Source organism: Lepidochelys kempii, chromosome 9 (genome assembly GCF_965140285.1).
Source record: "Lepidochelys kempii isolate rLepKem1 chromosome 9, rLepKem1.hap1, whole genome shotgun sequence".
Lineage (NCBI taxonomy): Eukaryota > Metazoa > Chordata > Testudines > Cheloniidae > Lepidochelys > Lepidochelys kempii.
Genome location: NC_136388.1, coordinates 27,575,100 through 27,596,519, shown reverse-complemented (window position 1 = coordinate 27,596,519; position 21,420 = coordinate 27,575,100). Strand labels below are relative to the sequence as shown.

The 21,420-nt window shown below is 39.5% G+C and overlaps 1 protein-coding gene across 12 annotated transcripts in view; it reads left to right on the top strand.

The window, feature by feature from the left end:
* Positions 1-21,420, top strand: part of MED12L (mediator complex subunit 12L) — a 321,530-nt gene that overhangs the window by 7,276 nt on the left and 292,834 nt on the right. For all 12 annotated transcript variants that reach the window (XM_073359680.1, XM_078854411.1, XM_078854410.1 and 9 more), the window contains exons 2-4: positions 10,875-10,979; positions 15,808-15,999; positions 18,559-18,718. In XM_073359680.1, coding sequence (XP_073215781.1) covers positions 10,875-10,979; positions 15,808-15,999; positions 18,559-18,718 — 457 coding nt within the window. The remainder of the gene's footprint in view (positions 1-10,874; positions 10,980-15,807; positions 16,000-18,558; positions 18,719-21,420) is intronic.

Below are 21,420 nucleotides of genomic sequence, written 5' to 3'. Positions count from 1 at the left end.
TAACCAGGTACTATATCAAATCTCTTCTCTTCCGTGCAACAGTGCATTGAAGTTGTGTTGAAGTGTCCTGAGGCTTTGTGTGGCTCTGTGCCACTCAAAGCATCATCGAAGCCATCATGGACTGGGAATAATGCTTTGTCTATCTTGTAATATTGTACTAAAGAAAAAAGGTGGAAATGTAAAATGCTTAAAATAAAATAAAAAAAAAACCTTCCAGACTTCATAATTCACATAAGGAAGAGAATCCAGAGTTTAATATGGAAAGTATTTATTGTAGCTGTACTGTAAATAGTGGCAAAACAAGTACCTGTTAGTGCTGGATTGTGCATTTGAGCCTTCACAGCAAGGGTGGGGGCAGAAACTCCATCTTCCTTTTCCAGAAACACAGGCTTCTACCACTTCAGCTTAAGAGAAACTTCCTTAGCTCTTAGACATATAGGTAGAGCACTATGCGGATACAAATTTGTATCCACATCTGATGTGTGATCCACAAAAATGGTCTGGATAGCCGCATCCATGGATGTAAAACAGATATCCGCAGATTTGTAGGGCTCTATATACAAAATTTGTCTGATATGCAATCTGAAAAAATGGTCCGTGGATATCTGTGGATTTGCAGGGCTCTACGTACAGGACCGATGAGACACAAGCCAGTAATTCTGATTCTATCCAGTTGACGGCAGTGTCCCACTGTCAAGGTTCCTCCACCACTCTGAACTCTAGGGTACAGATGTGGGGACCTGCATGAAAAACCTCCTAAGCTTATCTTTACCAGCTTAGGTCAAAACTTCCCCAAGGTACAAAATATTCCACCCGTCGTCCTTGGATTGGCCGCTACCACCACCAAACTAATACTGGTTACTGGGGAAGAGCTGTTTGGACACGTCTTTCCCCCCAAAATACTTCCCAAAACCTTGCACCCCACTTCCTGGACAAGGTTTGGTAAAAAGCCTCACCAATTTGCCTAGGTGACTACAGACCCTTGGATCTTAAGAACAATGAACAATCCTCCCAACACTTGCACCCCCCCTTTCCTGGGAAATGTTGGATAAAAAGCCTCACCAATTTGCATAGGTGACCACAGACCCAAACCCTTGGATCTGAGAACAATGAAAAAGCATTCAGTTTTCTTACAAGAAGACTTTTAATAAAAATAGAAGTAAATAGAAATAAAGAAAGCCCCTCTGTAAAATCAGGATGGTAGATACCTTACAGGGTAATTAGATTCAAAACATAGAGAACCCCTCTAGGCAAAACCTTAAGTTACAAAAAAGATACACAGACAGAAATAGTTATTCTATTCAGCACAGTTCTTTTCTCAGCCATTTAAAGAAATCATAATCTAACACGTACCTAGCTAGATTACTTACTAAAAGTTCTAAGACTCCATTCCTGGTCTATCCCCGGCAAAGACAGACTATAGACAGACACACAGACCCTTTGTTTCTCTCCCTCCTCCCAGCTTTTGAAAGTCTCTTGTCTCCTCATTGGTCATTTTGGTCAGGTGCCAGCGAGGTTACCTTTAGCTTCTTAACCCTTTACAGGTGAGAGGAGCTTTCCCCTGGCCAGGAGGGATTTCAAAGGGGTTTACCCTTCCCTTTATATTTATGACACCCACGCACATGAGCCAGTTCGTTAGTGTCCTCTTATGCCTGTTGTACTTAGATTGCAGGGGGCCACACCACAGTGGCTGAATGTGACTACTATATATTATGCAATATCTTCTAGACACAAGAATGTGTAAAGAACGTTATTTTGCATTTCCTTTCTTTTGTGGGTTTAAGTTGGTCCCCTTTAAATTTGTCCTCTGAAGGATTCTCTCAGGTTAAAAATTACATTTTTAAAAATCCATTGTTTTTAATAACACTATTAAACTGAAATAATTTTAAATCTAATTTGCCATTCACCAGTTCTGCTGTCTGTTTACTTCATATGCTTCATTTAGCCTGGATGTCAAAATACACTGGGCAGTTCCCATTTTATTTTTCACTGTAATTTTCTAGTAATTTACTTTCTGATTCTCCTTCACTAGCCCAATGATGCAGTGACTGAGTGATAAACATTACTGGAGAACGTTGCAAAAGAGTCTCTTCAGATTTCAGCAAATTAAAAACAAATTCTTATACAACTATATAGTCTGAAGTACCCCACAGTGATCCTTTAACATTGTTTGAACATAATTATTTATGGTGTATTTGTATTCAGTGTTCTCTCTCTGGATTCAAAAACACTAATTGAAGTAGGCCTGTCATGTACTAATTGTGACCCTAGGAGCACCCCGATGCCAGTTGGCAAGGGGCTCCCTGGTACATAACAATAAAACTCAGCTGGCCTGACCAGCTCAATGCACTTCATATGCTGTTGTCATGATATTTATCTAAAAGGTGTTGTCATGGAAGGTATCATATACAAACTGGTAACATGCTGGTCCTGAAAATCATTGCATGGTGCATATATGGGGCTTGTACAAAGAGTTGTAAATGTGTGCTGGAATTCTGTTAAAATGTGTTTGGCAAGCAATGCATAAACCCAGTCTGCCCTAGAAAAAGGAATATGTATTTGCTTGTCTGACCTGCCTGGTTGTCAGACAGAGACAATGAAGGTACATATAAGGTAAATAAAGCTAACAAGCAGGGGAGAAGACAGCATGGTGTCTACACCCCAGCAGGAGAGAGAAGTTTTGTCTGGTCATACTTTTCAAAGAATATATTTCAAAGGTTTACTGGCCTATAAAAAGATGGGAGAGAATACTTATTTTATCTTTCATGGAATCAAAGAAACCAAGTGCTTTGAGCTCTGTGTGTTGGGTCTTGGCTAAAGACCGGGCCAACTATGCTATGCCCAGCTGTGCCGGGCCAGCTATGTAGTGAGAGAAACTTCTTTGAACAGAAGACTCTAGTTTTGTTGATTTTTAATCATAGAAGCATATTTTTAGTTTGTTTGTAACCATTTCTGACCTTATTCTTTATACGTGGTGTCACTTAAAACTATGTCCTTTCGTTAATGAATTTGCTTTACTTTTACCATAAACCAACTCAAAATGTTGTGATTGAAGTGGAGAGTTTAACCCCAGTTACGTTAATAAACTGCTTTTTACTATCCCTTTAAAGGAGCAGTAAAGTTTTGTGGGTGCTACTGTAAGAGGGGCTAAGCACCGCAGAGAAAGACATATCTGAGGTACTCAGGAATTGGAGCTCACTCATTCTTACCAGCTAGGCAAGGTTTGGACTGGTAGAGTCCTGAAGTTTGTTGGCAAGACAAGGGGGATAACCATAGCTTAGCCGTAGCAAAGCTCACACTTGCTGAGACTCAGAGGGGTAATACACTGGCTCACAGTTCTGGGAAACCCAGCAGATTGTTGTGCTAATATTCTGAAGGCTCTTTTGACTGCACTTGGTAGGTGTTGCAAGACTCTGCCATACAATGACAATGACAGTATATGGGGAGTGTAATAATGAAGGACAGAAATAAGTTCAAGGCCTGACTTTTTCTTCGAGGTGTAGAACAACTGCAACTTCGATTCAAACTATGGAAGATGAGGATGCTCTGAACATCAGCATTCTCATGTATTATCCTTTTCAAAATTTCTTACCTTTTATAAATGCTCAGCTACTATGGAGATGAGTGTTCTGAATGCATAGATGGATCTCAAAAATGCTCTGTAAAGCAATTAAGATTTAATAAAATTTGAGCTCAGCTACTCGGATGACTATTTAAAACTACAAAACAGTTTTAAATCTTGATTGGGCTTGCTTGGGGGCGCTGCTTGACATCTTGAAAGCAGGCTTGACATCCCTTCAAGAGCCTGCAAAATCCAGTGCAGTACAGTGTGTCTCCTCATAAGTGACAGCACTGTGTGGCATTCTTGTGTTTGTTGCTTGGAGATGGCTTGATTTTCAAGCTAAACCAAGTGATAGCATGCTCAACCTTTGTACATTTAGTTGTGTACAATTTAGGGTTGTCTACACGGAGAAAAGCCTCTGTAGCTGGTGTGCACTAGCTGTGCAGACACTTACTGTGCACTGAGTGCCTTTGTGTGCATTAGTTTAATTGGAGATGTACTAATCTAAACAGCTTGAGGGCACTAAGCAGTGTCTACACAGGGTGTTTGTGCAGAGTAACTAGTGCACTTTAATTTCACATGCTAGCTTCCTGCACGCTAACTTCTCTGTGTGGACAAGTCCTAAGTTTTTTACTGATGTTACATAATTAATTTGCTTGACATTTTTTTCTAACAAAGTTGTACTTTTAGGATCTGATCCTGCACCGTTAAAGGAATTGATATCTCTCTTTGACATTAACAAGAGTGGGATACAGTTCTTATTTCTGAATTTTTTAACCTTCCCAGTATGATGAGTGTTCAGTTATATGAATATGATTGGTTGAATTAAACTAGTGTGATATATTTGAATCTTTTGATGGTATCTGGTACCTGGATTAATCTCTGTTCTTGGTATGTTAAACTTCATTTATTAAAATCAAAAGCTGATGGGAAAGAAATTAATAAAAAAGTGAACCACTCCTCTGAAGCCCCACCTAGCTCTAAATTTGTTTGAGGCATGGATTCATTTAAAGTTCTTGTATCTGAACTGTTGTTTGACCAAGAAAAGTCAAACCAAAGAACTACAGTATTTGTGGTACCACTTAAACTTCAACTCATGCCATGGGTCAACAGTATGTAGGATATTGGAACACAATGTCACTTACGGACAGATGTTCAAAAAAGCAGAATTAAAATAAAAAGACAAACAGCAAAACCTTTTGAGGTCATCTATGCAGTGAGCAGTAACAGTAACAAATATATTATTTTTCTTTGCAGCTTACTTTACATTTTATTTGTTTGCTTAGAATTAGGGCTGTTGATTAATCGCAGGTAACTCACACTATTAACTCAAAAAATTAATTGCGATTAAAATATTAATTGCAATTAATCGAAATTTTAACCGCAGTGTTAAACAATAGAATACCAATTGAAATTTATTAAATGTTTTTGGATGTTTTTTCTACCATTTCAAATATATTGATTTTTATTACAACACAGAATACAAAGTGTACAGTGCTCACTTTATATTATTTTTATTACAGATATTTGCACTTTAAAAATGGTAAACAAAATTAATAGTATTTTTCAATTCACCTCATACAAGTACCGAAATGCAATCTCATCATGAAAGTGCAAGTTACAAACGTAGATTTTTTTTGTTACATAACTGCATGCAAAAACAAAAAGATGTAAAACTTTAGTGCCTACAAGTCCACTCAGTCCTACTTCTTATTCAGACAATCACTAAGACAAAAAAGTTTGTTTATATTTAGGGGAGATAATGCTGCCAGCTTCTTTTTTACAATGTGACCTGAAATTGAGAAATCACATGGCACTTTGTAGCTGGCATTGCAAGGTATTTATGTGCCAGATATGCTAAACATTCATATGCCCTTCATGCTTTGGCCACCATTCCAGAGGACATGCTTCCATACTGATGACGCTTGTTAAAAAAAACCTGAACTCCTTGGGGGAGAATAGTATGTCTCCTGCTCTTTTACCTGCATTCTGCCATATATTTCATATTATAGCAGTCTCAGAGGATGACCTAGCACGTGTTTGTTTTCAGAACACTTTCCCTGCAGATTTGATGAAACGCAAAGAAGGTACAAACGAAAGATTTCTCAAACCAAGATTTAAGAATCTGAAGTGCCTTTCAAAATCTGAGTGGGACATGGTGTGGAGCATGCTTTCAGAAGTCTTAAAAGAGCAACACTCTGATGCGGAAACTATAGAACCTGAATCACCAAAAAAGAAAATCAACCTTGTGCTGGTGACACCTGACTCAGATGATTAAAGTGAACATGTGTTGGTCTGCACTGCTTTGGATCATTATCGAGCAGAACCCGTCATCACCATGGATGAATGTCTTCTGGAATAGTGGTTGAAGCATGAAGGGACATATAAAACTTAAGCGCATCTGGCATGTAAATATCTTGCAACGCCGGCTACAACACTGCCATACGAATGCTTATTCTCACTTTCTGGTGACACTGTAAACAAGAAGCAGGCAGCATTATCTCCTGCAAATGCAAACAAACTAGTTTGACTGACTGAACAAGAAGTAGGACTGAGGGGACTTGTAGGCTCTAAAGTTTTACAGTGTTCTATTTTTAAATACAGTTATTTTTTGTACATAATTCTACATTTGTAAGTTCAACTTTCATGCTAAAGACATTGCATTACAGTACTTGTATGAGGTGAATTGAAAAACGCTATTTGTTTTTTACAGCACAAATATTTGTAAGAAAAAATAAATATAAAGTGAGCACTGTACACTTTGTATTCTGTGTTGTAATAGAAATCAATATATTTGAAAATGTAGGAAAACCCCAAAAATATTTAAATAAATGGTATTCTGTTATTAACAGTGTGATTAATAACAATTAATTTTTTTAATCACGCACTTAATCGCAATTAATTTTTTTAATTGTTTGGCAGCCCTATTTAGAATCCTTTTGATCGCTTTCATCTCTTGGTTGGTCTAATTTTCAAGGCTGTCTTGGGGGATAGTGTAGGTGGGAGGAGGGTTTTAGCACTTTGTTGTACTCATTTAGAATTCAGATTAGTGTTTCTGGCTGGCTTCATAAATCCTGCAGAGTGTTCAGAGTTCTCTTAAATTCAAAAATACTGTAGTGAATAATTCCTATGTTACCCTTCAGACTTCCCAGAAATACTCAAAAGCTCTGCTCCTTGTTGAGGATAACAAAATAAACCAAAAGGGGAGTTTCTAGGTCAAACTCCTTTTGGAAGACTGTTTTGCCAAAATAGATTATAGTCCATATATTTTTGGAAAAAAAAATTCTTCTGGCACAGTATTTGTTTAGTTTTGGTGAAGTTTAGGGAGTTGGAGGAGGCTGTTAGAGCAGGTCTTAATTGGCAAGTTACACCCCCAACCTGTAAAGACCTAGGTATGTACATGTGATTAGTTCACCGAACTCAGTGGGATTGCTCATGCTTTTTTGAGTTCTTATTGTCCCATTAATAGGACTGTGCACTTGTTTAATGTAAACACAAGCATAAATCTCTGTAAGATCAAGTCACTGTCAAAACTTTATAGTAGTGATAATCTCTCACCGTAATACTCCTACTGCAAAAGTAACACTCCAGAAGAAAGAAAAGGAGTACTTGTGGCACCTCAGAGACTAACCAATTTATTTGAGCATAAGCTTTCGTGAGCTACAGCTCACTTCATCACTTATTTATGCTCAAATAAATTGGTTAGTCTCTAAGGTGCCACAAGTACTCCTTTTCTTTTTGCGAATACCGACTAACACAGCTGCTACTTTGACTCCAGAAGAAGTAGGTTGAACTGCAAAAGGGGCACCATTGCTTCGTTGTAGCTGATTATTCCGGCTGTTTCAGTATGGGTAGTAAAGATTTGTTTCAGTTGTGGTTTCAGCCACCGAGCTGAAATGGTTGCATAGAAAGTTTCAGCAAAGCAAAATATGGTACAGACCATTTCTCTTTGTACCTGTCATAAATCAGATGCTGTTTTTGCTCTCTGCTCTTGGGGCAGGACTACATAGGATGGTGTTCTTAAACCCTGCCACAGATCTCAAGTCGGAATGAAGCTGCCTCTGTAATGCAGTGGGAACATATTTTTACCTTTGCTCTCTGAATTGCATTGGTTTCCTGTTTGTTTCTGGGAGCAATTGGAGATGTTGATTCTAATCTGTAAAGTTCTTCATTCTGTCTGACATCGTGTCTCTCTATGCACCATCACAACACGTGAGATGCTGACAGTTTCTAGATATGTGATCTGAAGGGCTGGAGCAGCGAGTCCCCAGCTGTGGGAGCGCTCTGCTTTGGGCAATCCAAAAGCGCTTTCAAATTCACTGATTTTTTTTTTTTTTCAGAAGGCCATGCAAGACACAATTTTTAGTCCAGATCTACTCTGGTTATTGATTGTCCCCGTGATATTTATAATGGCTTGTTAAAGCAACAGTGCTGCTTGTGCTTTCTGTGGTGAACAGTTTCCTTTGTTCTTTGTTAACTTGTGTCATGTGCCCAGCTGCCACAGCACAAGTGCATAAAAATATAGAAATGTTATCCCTTCTGTTTCCTACAGCTTCAGCTGAAAGCCTTCAGGTTTCTAATCCAAAAATAATAAGAGTTCTGGGTGCCTCTGAAATGTGTCTTGTGCTCTTTGGATGGTATAACATTTAAATACCTTCGGAAAGCTTTTGGTCATTGAGCATTGCGACGCATTCAGGTAAGTGCCAGAATTAGCTCAGGAGTGTAGCCGTGTCGTTGGATATACAGCATCCGCAACTTTTGATGCCAGTGTCTCTTTTCTGTAGTATTGGTAGAAGGACTGGGAGGCAAGGATCAGACATATAGCTCCATTTAGCAATGAGAAGTAAACCTAACTCTTGCCCCTCCACCTTGAAAATATGGAGCCATCTTTGGAGAGGTGGGATAAATGCTACTGGCTCTTCAGACATGAGTCTTGAAGGGCCTAAACTGTATGTAGAACAACTTTGTCATGGGATTTCCCTTTTACGGGCCAAACTAAATACATCTTTGAAGAAGGGGGTGGCGAAGCAGATGGAAAGGTTACATTTGTGTGTGTAGTAAGACCATGTTTGGCTTTAACAATACACTGGAGAACTTCTTTATGAAGACCATGTCATTTTAGAAAGTGGCCCTTGTAGTGCAGCCAAGAGCAGTGAGACCGATAATAGGGTCATCTGCGGAGTAAGTGCTGATAATGGAAGGCAGTGGTAGTGATGGCAGCTTAAATATTTATGTTCGGTCATTCTCCTAAGATGATACATTTGGGGGAAAATATATTTGTAAACATGTTTGTGTGTAGAGAAATTCTAGTGCCTCACGTGAAAGGGCTTTGCATGGGGAAACAGTGTTGGAGCTGATGGGAACACAGGCAGGCCATGGAATCTTTTTGCCTCTCACTCCCCACCAGAACAAAAGAAAACCAAACTAATAACAACAAAAACTGGCAGATCAGTACAGTTCATTGGCTGTAATGCTGAATACAACCTGTATGTAACAGACAAGCCGGAGGCCTGGCACCTCTATCACTGGGTCTCAGTTGGTATTCTGTGAGTTACGGTTTTTGGAGGGACTTTGTGACTGTTGCGAGCAAGGCTTGCTGGGAATGGGGAAGCAGAATATAAAAGGCAGGTACCACGTCTTGTTTGCCAGTGTGAAGAGAGACTTACAAAGAGCAGCATGCTGATGAGGTTCTCCAGTGACTCGAGGCCAGCAAGCAGGGTTCCCAGTAAGGGGCCATGCTAAGGCCTGTGGAAGGAGAGGTGAGATGGGCCAGTGTAGGAAGTGGGTCACAGAGAATTATGCATGGAGTGGGCAGCTGTTTTGCTGCTGTAAGATGTTAGAGGCTGGAGCCTCTGATTAGAGGGTGGCGCAGGCTTCCCTGTGGTGCTGCCTGACAGTGGTAGTGTACTGGCACCCTGGCAGTGAAGGGGGAAAAGGGCTGTTGTGATACACTGGAGCAGAGGGGGAAAATTCCAGACTTGTGCGGTTTTCCTTTGGGCCTTTGTTTACCCCAAAAGGGAATGCTTTTTAGTTTGGTCAGAGTGTCAGGCCGCCTTACCAGTAAAGGCAAGCAGAGGTGTAGATGGAGGAAACAGAGGCAGGGGTCCACCTAGCCTTGCATGTACCCCATAATGGAGGTTTGTGGCTAGCGGATCTATCCAGTTCCTGGACCTGGATTTATGTGTGTAGTCAAGTCCTGCCACACTCTTGGCTAACCCAGAGCTCGCCCTGCTGCAGAGCTCAGCCCTATGGCATACAGAAGACTGTGGAGTCACACTCTGCTCTGTCTGTGCTTCACGTCCTCCCCTCTCCCAAACAGTAGAACCATATTGGTTCTATTGTGTGTGGGCTTGATGTGCAGATACTTGTGTTGCCGGCACCCAGTGCCGAGAGGCTAAACAACAGCTGGAGTTGGTTCGCTATCTGGTGTGCTACACCCAATAATCACAATGGGGTGGAGAAGCAGAAAAGCTTATTTGCAGCTGCAAAAAGGTACAGGGAGAATAAAATCTCAAATCCTGCGCACAGAGCAGGAAGTTACACAGGCTTTTATACATCCTTTTTCCCAGCATACTTATCCAATAGCAAGCTGCCCTAAGTATCCATATAGCCAGCCAATCCAGTTCCCAGCTAGTGCCCCTGTTCTCTGTATCATTTCTTAAACCATACATAAAGCTGCTTTATTCAGCATTGTTCTTCCATATCTGCCCTGTTTGGCCTTGCTTAGTTTCAGGCAGTCTGACTCTGCTGCATATTGTTGCAGATTCTCAGCATAACTGCTGTGTGTGCCTCCAGGCGGGGGGCCAAGGACACTTGGGCCTAGTACGCAGAGCTGCTGCGAGTGCCTCCAGGAGGGAGGAGGGGCCAAGGACAATTGGGCCTAGTGTGAGTGGGCTTCATCGACACTCGTGGTCTTCCATCCCCTCGAGCTACCTAGTGGCCATGCCCCAGTGTCCCCAACACTTGGATGATTTGATCTCCAGGCAGTTTCTGTTCTTCCTTCTTTCCGTTTTTTATAGGAACCCTCCTGCTCCAGCAAAAATACAGACAGGTTTGAGCTGAAGCCTGGAAATCTGGAATTAGGAAGAACAATTTCATGTAAATGGGAAAAAGAGTTGCATACTGTCATCTTCCCTTTTCATACAATTTTAGAGAAAGCATATGTAGAGAATACACCGTCTACGTGCAAAATATACAGTGTGACACACCAAGACTTGCTTTTATAAAAATATGTTTATGCGAATGATCAAATTTAAAAAAAACCTAAATTCTAAATTTAATTCTTCGTAACTTAAAGATATGCTCTTTGCAGGATGAACTTACTGCAGTGAATGTAAAGCAGGGTTTCAATAATCAACCAGCCTTCTCTGGAGATGAGCATGGATCTGCTAGGAATATTGTCATAAATGCCTCAAAGGTAAGGCAAGGTTTGTTAGTTTGCTGGAATACTGATTTACAAACATGTATATTTTACCATTTAAATTACTTTTTTTGGAGGATGGGGGAGGGAAAGCGGTCTACAATTTGTAAGTCAACAGTGGTGTTTTTTGTTGCACTGATTGTTCTACACTAAAGTCTTAATATTTGTAGATCAAGATTGGATGTTTGTCTAGAAGATATGCCCTAGGAATTATTTTTAGGAAGTTCTGCGTCCTGTGCTATACAGGACGTCTGAATAGAAGATCAGAATGGTTCCTTCTAGTATAAGAATCTGAGTATTGAAGTTAATTGTAAACCTAGTGTAACAATGTTGAGAGTAAATTCCAGTTCTTCAGCTGGTTACTGTACTGGCCTTCAGATGTTAATAATAGGGTTGTAAGTAATAACCAACATACATTTGTCAAGAACAAATCATGCCAAACCAATCTAACTCTTTGACAGGGTTACTGGCCTAGTGGATAGGAGGGAAGCTGTAGATGTGGTGATCTTGATTTTAGTAAGGCTTTTGACATAGTCTCATAAGCAAATTAGGGAAATGTGGCCTAAATGAAATTACTACAAGGTAATTCAACTGGTTGAAAGACCATACCCAGAGTAATTATTAATGGATTACTGTCAAAGTGGGGTGGGGGTGTATCTAGTGGAGTTGCACAGGGGTCTGTTCTAGACTTGGTACTATTCAATATTTTCATTGATGACTTGGATAATGGGGCATGCGCAGGAGGGGACAAGCGGGACCATGCCGTGCTGCCCCCCCCCCCAATAATCAGCAGGGGCACAGAACTCCTCCTGGCCGCGGGGCTGTGTCAGGGAGCGCGAGCTACTCCCGGCTGCAGCGGGGACCCTCCAAAAGCGGTCAAATTCCTGTAGATGCCTCTGCTTATATTTGCAGATGACCCCAAGTTGAGAAGTTGCTAGCACTTTGGAGGACAGGATTAGAATTCAAAATGACTTTGACAAATCGGAGAATTGGTCTGAAACCAACAAGATGAAGTTCTTTAAAGACAAGTGCAAAGTACAACACTTAGGAAGGAAAAATCAATGTAGAACTACAAAATGGGGAATAACTGGCTAGGTGGGAGTACTGCTGAAAAGGATCTGAAGATTATAGTGGATCACAAATGGAATGTGTCAACAAAATGACGCAGTTTGATAAAAAAACGAATATCATTCTGGGGTGTATGAACAGGAGTATTGTATGTAAAACATGGGATGCAATTGTCTTGCTCTGTTTGGCACTGGTGCAGCCTCAGCTGCAGTACTATGTCCAGTTCTGGGCACCACACTTGAGGAAAGATGTGAACAAACTGGAGAGAGTCCAGAAGAAAGATACTGAAATGATAAAAGCCTTAGAAAACATGTTCTCTGAGGAAAAGTTAGAAAACACTGGACTCCTTTAGTCTTAAGAAAAGAAGACTAGGTGTGGGGGTGAGAGGAATGTGATAAGTCTTCAGATATGTTAAGGGCTGCTATAAAGAGGACTCTGATCAATTTTTCTTCATGTCCACTGAAGTTAGGACTAGAAGTAATCAATTTAATTTGCAGCAAGGGAGATTTAGGTTAGGTATAAAGAAAAGCATTTGAATAGGCTTCCAAGGGAGGCTGTGAAGTTCCCATCATTGGAGGTTTTTAAGAACAGGTTAGACATACACCTGTTCAGGGATGGTCTATGTAAACTTGTTCTTGCCTTAGCACAGAGAGCTGGACTAGATAACTTCTCGTGGTCCCTTTCAGCCCTCTGTGGAAAAAAGGGTACTAAAAACTGAGTACTGTTTACTTGACATAATACCAGATTGTAACATTTCAACCTGAAAAAGGTAATGACTTTTTGTGTTCAGTCTTATGTTTTCATGGTTTATAAAGGCAAGAATGACTTTCTTTCCCTGTAGGTAATCATTGCTGGTGTAAAGACACCTGCCTTGTGGTGGGCCGTTAACTGGTCCAGCTGTTTACTTACTGCCAGGAAATACCTTCCCCATCAGCCATTGTTGCTGCTTGTTTGATTCTATTCAAATGAAGATTTTTTAAAAATGTAGTTTTGAATTGGATTTACTAAATCTTCACATACTTTTTTTTTTATGAAGAAAGCTAAGCAAAAATCAAAGTACTGTAAAGCTCAATAAAATATAAGTAAAAGTCTTCTAACATGATAATTACAGCTTATAACTTAATTTTTTTTTTAAAACAAGGTTTTTCAAAGGAAACAGAGAATTTCTTTTTTCCTCCTCTGTTCTCCTCCCCCACTTTACCACTGGGAAAGGAGGTGGGGGGGAAGGAATTATTTATTGATGGAAAAACTGAAGTTTCAAGCAAAATGAAAAAAATCTTGATGAAGTGAGCTGTAGCTCACGAAAGCTCATGCTCAAATAAATTGGTTAGTCTCTAAGGTGCCACAAGCACTCCTTTTCTTTTATTGCATTTGTAATTTTTAATAGAAAACATTTATCTTCAGGGCTGGTTGGAAAAGTGATTTTATTGTGATAAGTAATCAACTGTTTTGTACACAGAGGACATGTAGCTGTTTGGAGAAGCATAAATATCAAAATATGGTATTTGCCAATTTATTCTTTTAAAATATTAAGAGATGCATATACAAATTGTTTGTATTGACAAAATACTAGTGCATTTGTGCTACATTCTTGTGGCTTTCGTATCCTCTAGAACTGCTACCTGCAGGCACTTGCTGTGTCATTTACCCTTTAATTAGTCTTGCATTGAATAATATTGTACTGTGATGAGATCTTAACTATTCAAAAATACAAACTTAAAAAAAACAGTTCTGAGGAAATGCTCAGAGCTATTAAAGCTGTTTTATTCTACACGACTTAAAATGTGTTCAATGTCTATTTTAAAGCCTTTTTGCTGAAATTAAAACTTAACCACCTGGAAACATTCTCCATGAAGATTAAAAAGCCCCCCACAAAATGGTTTTAAAATATCCATCTATAATATCTTATGTTGTGATGAAATACTTGTTTTGAGATCTAAATAAATTTGGATAACTTTTTTTTTTTCTTTATTGCATCTTTGTTTTTCCTGCTGTTGGTAGGGCTGCCAATTTTAGTTGTACATATTCCTTGAGGTTTCGTCACATGACATAATCTGTAATTAAAGATTAATCTTTAATTCCTGGAGACTGCAGGACAATTCTGGAGGGATGGCAACCTTAGCTGTTGGTTGAACCTGAGATTGCTGAAATACTGTAAAAGGCAGTTCCCTTGAGCATTTTTGGCTTAGAAATAGGGCTGTCGATTAATTGTAGTTAACTCATGTGATTAACTCAAATTAATCACAATTAAAAAAATTAATTGCGATTTATTGGACCTTTAAACAATAGAATACCAATTGATATTTATTAAACATTTTTGGATGTTTTTCTACATTTTCAAATGTATTGATTTCTCTTCCAACACAGAATACAAAGTGTACAGTGCTCACTTTATATTTATTTTTTATTACAAATATTTGCACTGTATACGTTTGTAAGCTACACTTTCATGATAAAGAGATTGTACTACAGTACTTGTATGAGGTGAAATGAAAGATACTCTCTTTTGTTTATCATTTTTACAGTGCAAATATTTGTAATAAAAAATAATATAAAGTGAACACTTTGTATTCTGTTGTAATAGAAATCAATACATTTGAAAATGTAGAAAAAATCCCAAAATATTTAAATAAATGGTATTCTATTATTGTTTAGCAGCACAGTTAATCGAGATTAATTTTTTAGTTGCTTGACAGCCTTACTTAGAAGAAATCAAGAAGTATTGGAAATCTCATGAATCTATGCTTAAACATTTTCATATACATTTGAACCTTTATATGCTTATCTGTACCTTTTCAGGTTTGAATATCATCACTGATGATGGAAGGGAATTGAATACTGTCCTGGTCATAACTGAGGGCTTTGTCTACATGGCAAGATGCTGTGTGGCAAACCAGGGTGTCAATCCACAGTACTCTAGGTCGCTGCATAGTAATGTCCCACATGGACACTGCTACAGCACACTGAAAGTCCTGGAGTGAGGCTTAGCAGATTACGACTTGAAAATACAGTACACTAAGTCATTCACTGTATTGTAACCGTGTCCACGTGGGAAGTTACTGCATGGCAAGCTGGTGTGCTGTAGATTGATACCCTAGCTTGCTGAGCAGTAATTTATCAAGCCCATAGTTTGCTTTTAAGCAAAGGGTGTGTGTGGGGTGAGGGAAGGGGCATGCACGTGCACTCTCACACAACGTGCTATAATGATGAAAGATGGAGGAACAGTGAGAAATGTATTACTGTTAAAGTAGTTATTTTAGACTTGTATTATGGTCTCGATCCAGCAAAGGATTTAAGCACACTTTTAACTTTAAACATGCGAGGAGTCCTGTTAAAATGGGACTATTCATGTACTTAATGTTTAGAAGAATTCTAAATTCTTTCCTGGAATGGGCCTAAATTGAGGATCATGTTCTATTGGAGAGACATGGAAGTATGGGTTATAGTGTAATCATTGGAAATATGGTGTGCACTGCATTTTTTTTTAACTTTATCAGGCATCTTCAAGAGCCTTTCTTATTTACTGCTTGGCTCTGTTGGCCCTTATCTCCTATGACTAGTAATGGTGCTCTGCTGCTTAGCATAAGGAAACTCCAGCTCCGAGCTCCAGGGAATTAAAGTGTAAGCTCATTAAACTGATAGCTTAGACTAGAGTGATGACTACCTCTATTCAAATGGAAATCCTATGTGTGTTAATGTACAATAGATGCTTATTTACTGTGTTGTCTTATATTTGTGTTTTTTGTTTTTCCACCAGATTGGCGCTTATTTTAGCAGCATATTAGCAGAAAAGCTAAAACTTAATACTTTCCAGGACACAGGAAAGAAGAAACCACAAGTAAATGCCAAAGATAATTATTGGCTGGTTACTGCTCGCTCTCAGAGTGCAATTCACAACTGGTTCACAGATTTAGCAGGAAATAAACCACTGACTATTTTAGCAAAAAAGGTATAAACAGATTTTCACTCCCTTTTTTAATGTTCCTTGGATTTTACAGAGTTGGAGTATTTATGTAATACTTTATTTATATTAACCAATGCATATTTCTGCATTTATTTATTAAAAAGTGACTTGATCTCATTCTGATCACAAAGTAGGCTTTCTTTTAATTGTATAATAAGGGTGTAGGTGGATATGGACAACTCTATATACATCACGTGGGGAAATGCTTTTTTTCTCTGTCCTGAGATGTATAGTAATGGGAAAATTGGCATACTTTATAATTGGGGTCCCCACTGAAATCAATATGATTTTGCCACTGACTTCAATGGGAGTAGGAGGATGCTTTGAAATGTTTGTTCTTGTCTTTGTATCTTCTCATTCAAAAGAAGAGGCAAGATTCCCAAATACCATCTAAACTGTAAAGTTGTTTGTGCAAATTGCCTTACTTCTCTTTGGCTATAGTTAACCTTGGGTAACGTGTATACACTTTATTTAGATGTTTTCTGTCTCAGTGCAAGAATTCTGCTCTACAGAAATTTCTCATAACAAAATAGGAAAGTGTTGGAGGTTGATGCAGTATTGAGAGAAACACCTTGCTTTTACTCCCACCCTCTTGAATGCCCTTTATATTGACACCAATACGTCCTTACTATCTCTTGTAAATTATTTTCCTTTCACCATTCTTACTCCTAAGATCTTGCTCAGGTTTGAGCTTCCAGCAGCTCAAGGATGGGGGAAGACATTTTGCTTCTTTTCAGGTTTCTTTCAAATAGCATGATGTGTCTGAAAAAAGAAGTGTGTGGAACTAGGAAAAAATTCTGTCAAACTCTGATCAGTTAGGAATATTGAGACAATCAAGACAAGTGTCAGTGTGGCTATGGAAATCTTACACTGTGCTTGAGATGGAAACTGGAACCAAAATAACTAAATTGGTGTCATTAGTTATTTTGGTGTAAATCTGTCTGTGACAATCTTATTGTGGTATAAGAGTGACCTATGAGTTTAACAGGTTTCAGAGTGGTAGCTGTGTTAGTCTGTATCAGCAAAAACAATGAGGAGTACTTGTGGCATCTTAGTGACTAACACATTTATTTGGGCATAAGCTTTCATGGGCTAAAACCCACTTCATCAGATGCATGGAGTGGAAAAAACAGAGGCAGGTGTATATATGCACAGTACATAAAAAAATGGGAGTTGCCTTACCAAGAGGGGGGTCAGTGCTAACGAGACAATTCAATTGAAGTGGAAGTGGGCTATTCTCAACAGTAGAATACCAAGGGAGGAAAAATCATTTTGGTAATGAGGCAAATGTAATCAGGGTGGCGCATTTCAAACAGTTGATAAGAAGGTGTGAGTAACAGTAGGGGGAAATTAGTTTTTGTAGTGACCCATCCACTCCCAGTCTTTATTCAGGCCTAATTTGATGGTGTCCAATTTGCAAATTAATTCCAGTTCTGCAGTTTCTCATTGGAGTCTGTTTTTGAAGTTTTTTTGTTGAAGAATTGCCACCCACTTTAAAGTCTGTTATTGAGTGTCCAGGGAGATTGAAGTGTTCTCCGACTGGTTTTTGAATGCTATAATTCTTGACATCTGATTTGTGTCCATTTATTCTTTTGCGTAGAGACTCCAGTTTGGCCAGTGTACATGGCAAAGGGGCATTGCTGGCACATGATGGCCATATGATATGTTTTTTCCACTCTATGTATCTGATGAAGTGGATTTTAGCCCACAAAAGCTTATGCCCAAATAAATGTGTTAGTCTCTAAGGTGCCAGAAGTACTCTATAAATTTAAGTTACATTGAGATATAGTACTCTTATTCCACAATAAGATTGTGCACAGTGAGACCTAAGCAGAGCTGTGAGTTACACCAAGTTTGGTTCTGGTTTCTGTGTTTCCAAGGCCTACGACTAAAATAAATAGCATAAGAATATATACCATCCATTGCCAGGAGTGAGTGTTTTACAATAAGAGCTATGTTCATTATCAACCAATAAGGTTAATTTCTTAACTTAAAAAAATGTTAATCTCAGAAGTGGTGATACTGAAAGGATCCTTTAGACTATATTCTTGCTTCCTAGTAAGTGGCCAGGACACTTAAATGTCTGAACAGCTAGGATAATTGACCTGCCAATAACACCACAAAGGGATACTAACATTGTCATGTGTCTAGTAACACAGAATGGACCACCACTGTTACTGAACACCTGTGAGATACTGTATGAAAAAATGCTATCAGTCAATGTCAAAGATCATGAAAACAGCCATTATTATACCAGGGACAGCAAGCTGAGCATTCACGCTTTACTCCACAGTATGAGTTGCTTTGAAAAAGTGTTAAATGGATATGTTTTCCTCCCTAGATATTGCTTCAAAATGCATTACAAAATTATTCCACATATATGCAAAAAGTTAGATGATCTCCTGAGTTTATGGATTAACATAAAATATACTTCAGAAAGAATTTTAGAATTAAATAGTCAAGGTCTATAGAAACCCAAGTTGGTTTCCTTACAATTGGTTACATTGGATTTGCTATAGTATTTTATTTTCTGTTTCATTCTAGGTTCCTATTCTCAGTAAAAAGGAGGATGTCTTTGCTTATTTGGCAAAATATTCTGTGCCACTACTGCGAGCAGCATGGCTGATCAAGATGACCTGTGCCTACTATGCTGCTGTATCTGAAGCTAAAATTAAAAAACGTCAGGCTACTGATCCAAATATTGGTAAATGAGCAAGAATTCTCATGTCTAACTGCACTGTAATAGTTGAATGGAACTGTTCCTTCTGTTCAGTGTTCTGGGGTTGCTAGGAAAGTATGTAGCAAAGATTCATTGATTAGTAGGAGTCTTATTTTTTTTCCATTTAGATTTCTATTCCCCTGGCCCCCACTCCTCCCGAAACCATCAAATAATACAGAGTGCTATAAGATACAAAATATTGCCCCATCCAATTACCCCTCCACCTGTCAAATCAAATCTCTAATCACTTTAGTGAAAAGAATATAATGTATTTTAATCATCTGCTGGTGACATTCATCCCAGTGTAGAGAGCTCACCTAGGGGCCTATCCATTCAAGTTCCTCTTATTATGAAGTTAAAGGCTTAAATGGCCAGAGGTCCTTCTATGCTAGGATGAATGTCATCCTGGAGTGAATTGAGCTGTTACTTTGAAAAGCCTGGAATTAAATTTGAAAGTTTATATTTGAGGCATAATTGTATTAAAATGATTGTGGGAGCACTTTTCATTTCACCAGTGGGGTTGAATGCTACCTTCTGGCACCAAAAAGTACTGGGCCAAGTACTGAATGTACCATGGATGTGAACATGAAAATCTAAAGAGCTTTCAAGAACAGTGAGAATGGCATGCTCTTTCAAGAGAGATGGGGAATTTGTTATGTCTTCCTGCTGAACTCCAACTTGAAAACATATTTGTAGGCTGTTCAATGCTGGAGGGATTACATTTCATGTCAGATTTTCTGTATGTACAGACAGGTTGGTTGCCTGATCCAGATCTGACTTGTATGTCTTTCTCAGCGTTGTCAGAATAGTTAAGTGTGAGCTGTCTGGCGCAGGGACTGTCTTCTCCCTTCCTTGTGTGTACAGTGCCTACCAGAATGGTGCTGCTGATTTGTGGTTCCTAGGTACTACCAGAACATAAATAATAATTGGAACAAGCTTCATCCTGGGGGAAATATGCCATTTTTCTGATCTGATATATTGCTAAGTCATTAGTATGGTCCATCTCGTTCCCGCTACCCATTTTCCATTTCCTCTGGGCCCAGCCCACCATTCCCACTGCAGATCTCTCTCTTCTGTTCTCTAGCACTATGTCCCTTATCTAAATCCTCCCTCTCTAGCTTCTTCCTGCCACTGTTCCTTGTTTGTGGGTTTGTACTAATTTATTATTTGTATTATGATAACATCTAGAAACCCTAATCAAGAATCAGGGCTGCGTTGTGCTAGGTGCAGTACAGCAAAATGACAAATAAAAAGAAAATCTAGGTATGAGACAGGACAAAATACAGTAGAACCTCAGAGTTACAAATACAAGAGTTATGAACTAACTGGTCAACCACACATCCCATTTGGAACCGGAAGCACACAATCAGGCAACAGCAGAGACAAAAAAGAAGAAGAAGAAGAAGAAGGCTTTCTTCCGGCAACTCTCAGAAGTTACTAGATCGCAGGCCCTGGTTCTCATGGGAGACTTCAATCACCCTGATATCTGCTGGGAGAGCAATACAGCAGTGCACAGACAATCCAGGAAGTTTTTGGAAAGCGTAGGGGACAATTTCCTGGTGCAAGTGCTGGAGGACCCAACTAGGGGCAGAGCTCTTCTTGACCTGCTGCTCACAAACTGGGAAGAATTAGTAGGGGAAGCAAAAGTGGATGGGAACCTGGGAGGCAGTGACCATGAGATGGTCGAGTTCAGGACCTGACACAGGGAAGAAAGGAGAGCAGCAGAATATGGACCCTGGACTTCAGAAAAGCAGACTTTGACTCCCTCAGGGAACTGATGGGCAGGATCCCCTGGGAGAATAACATGAGGGGGAAAGGAGTCCAGGAGAGCTGGCTTTATTTTAAAGAATCCTTATTGAGGTTACAGGGACAAACCATCCCGATGTGCAGAAAGAATAGTAAATATGGCAGGCGACCAGCTTGGCTTCACAGTGAAATCCTTGCTGATCTTAAACACAAAAAAGAAGCTTACAAGAAGTGGAAGATTGGACAAATGACCAGGGAAGAGTATAAAAATATTGCTTGGACATGCAGGAGTGAAATCAGGAAGGTCAAATCACACCTGGAGTTGCAGCTAGCAAGTGATGTTAAGAGTAACAAGAAGGGTTTCTTCAGGTATGTTAGCAACAAGAAGAAAGTCAAGGAAAGTGTGGGCCCCTTACTGAATGAGGGAGGCAACCTAGTGACAGAGATTGTGGAAAAAGCTAATGTACTCAATGCTTTTTTTGCCTCTGTCTTCACGAATAAAGTCAGCTCCCAGACTACTGCACTGGACAGCACAGCATGGGGAGGAGGTTACTAGCCCTCTGTGGAGAAAGAAGTGGTTTGGGACTATTTAGAAAAGCTGGACGAGCACAAGTCCATGAGGCCGGATGCGCTGCATCCGAGAGTGCTAAAGGAGTTGGCGGATGTGATTCCAGAGCCATTGGCCATTATCTTTGAAAACTCATGGCGATCAGGGGAAGTCCCGGATGACTGGAAAAAGGCTAATGTAGTGCCCATCTTTAAAAAAGGGAAGAAGGAGGATTCTGGGAACTACAGGCCAGTCAGCCTCACCTCAGTCCCTGGAAAAATCATGGAGCAGGTCCTCAAGGAATCAATTCTGAAGCACTTGCATGAGAGGAAGGTGATCAGGAACAGTCAGCATGGATTCACCAAAGGCAAATCATGCCTGAGTAATCTAATTG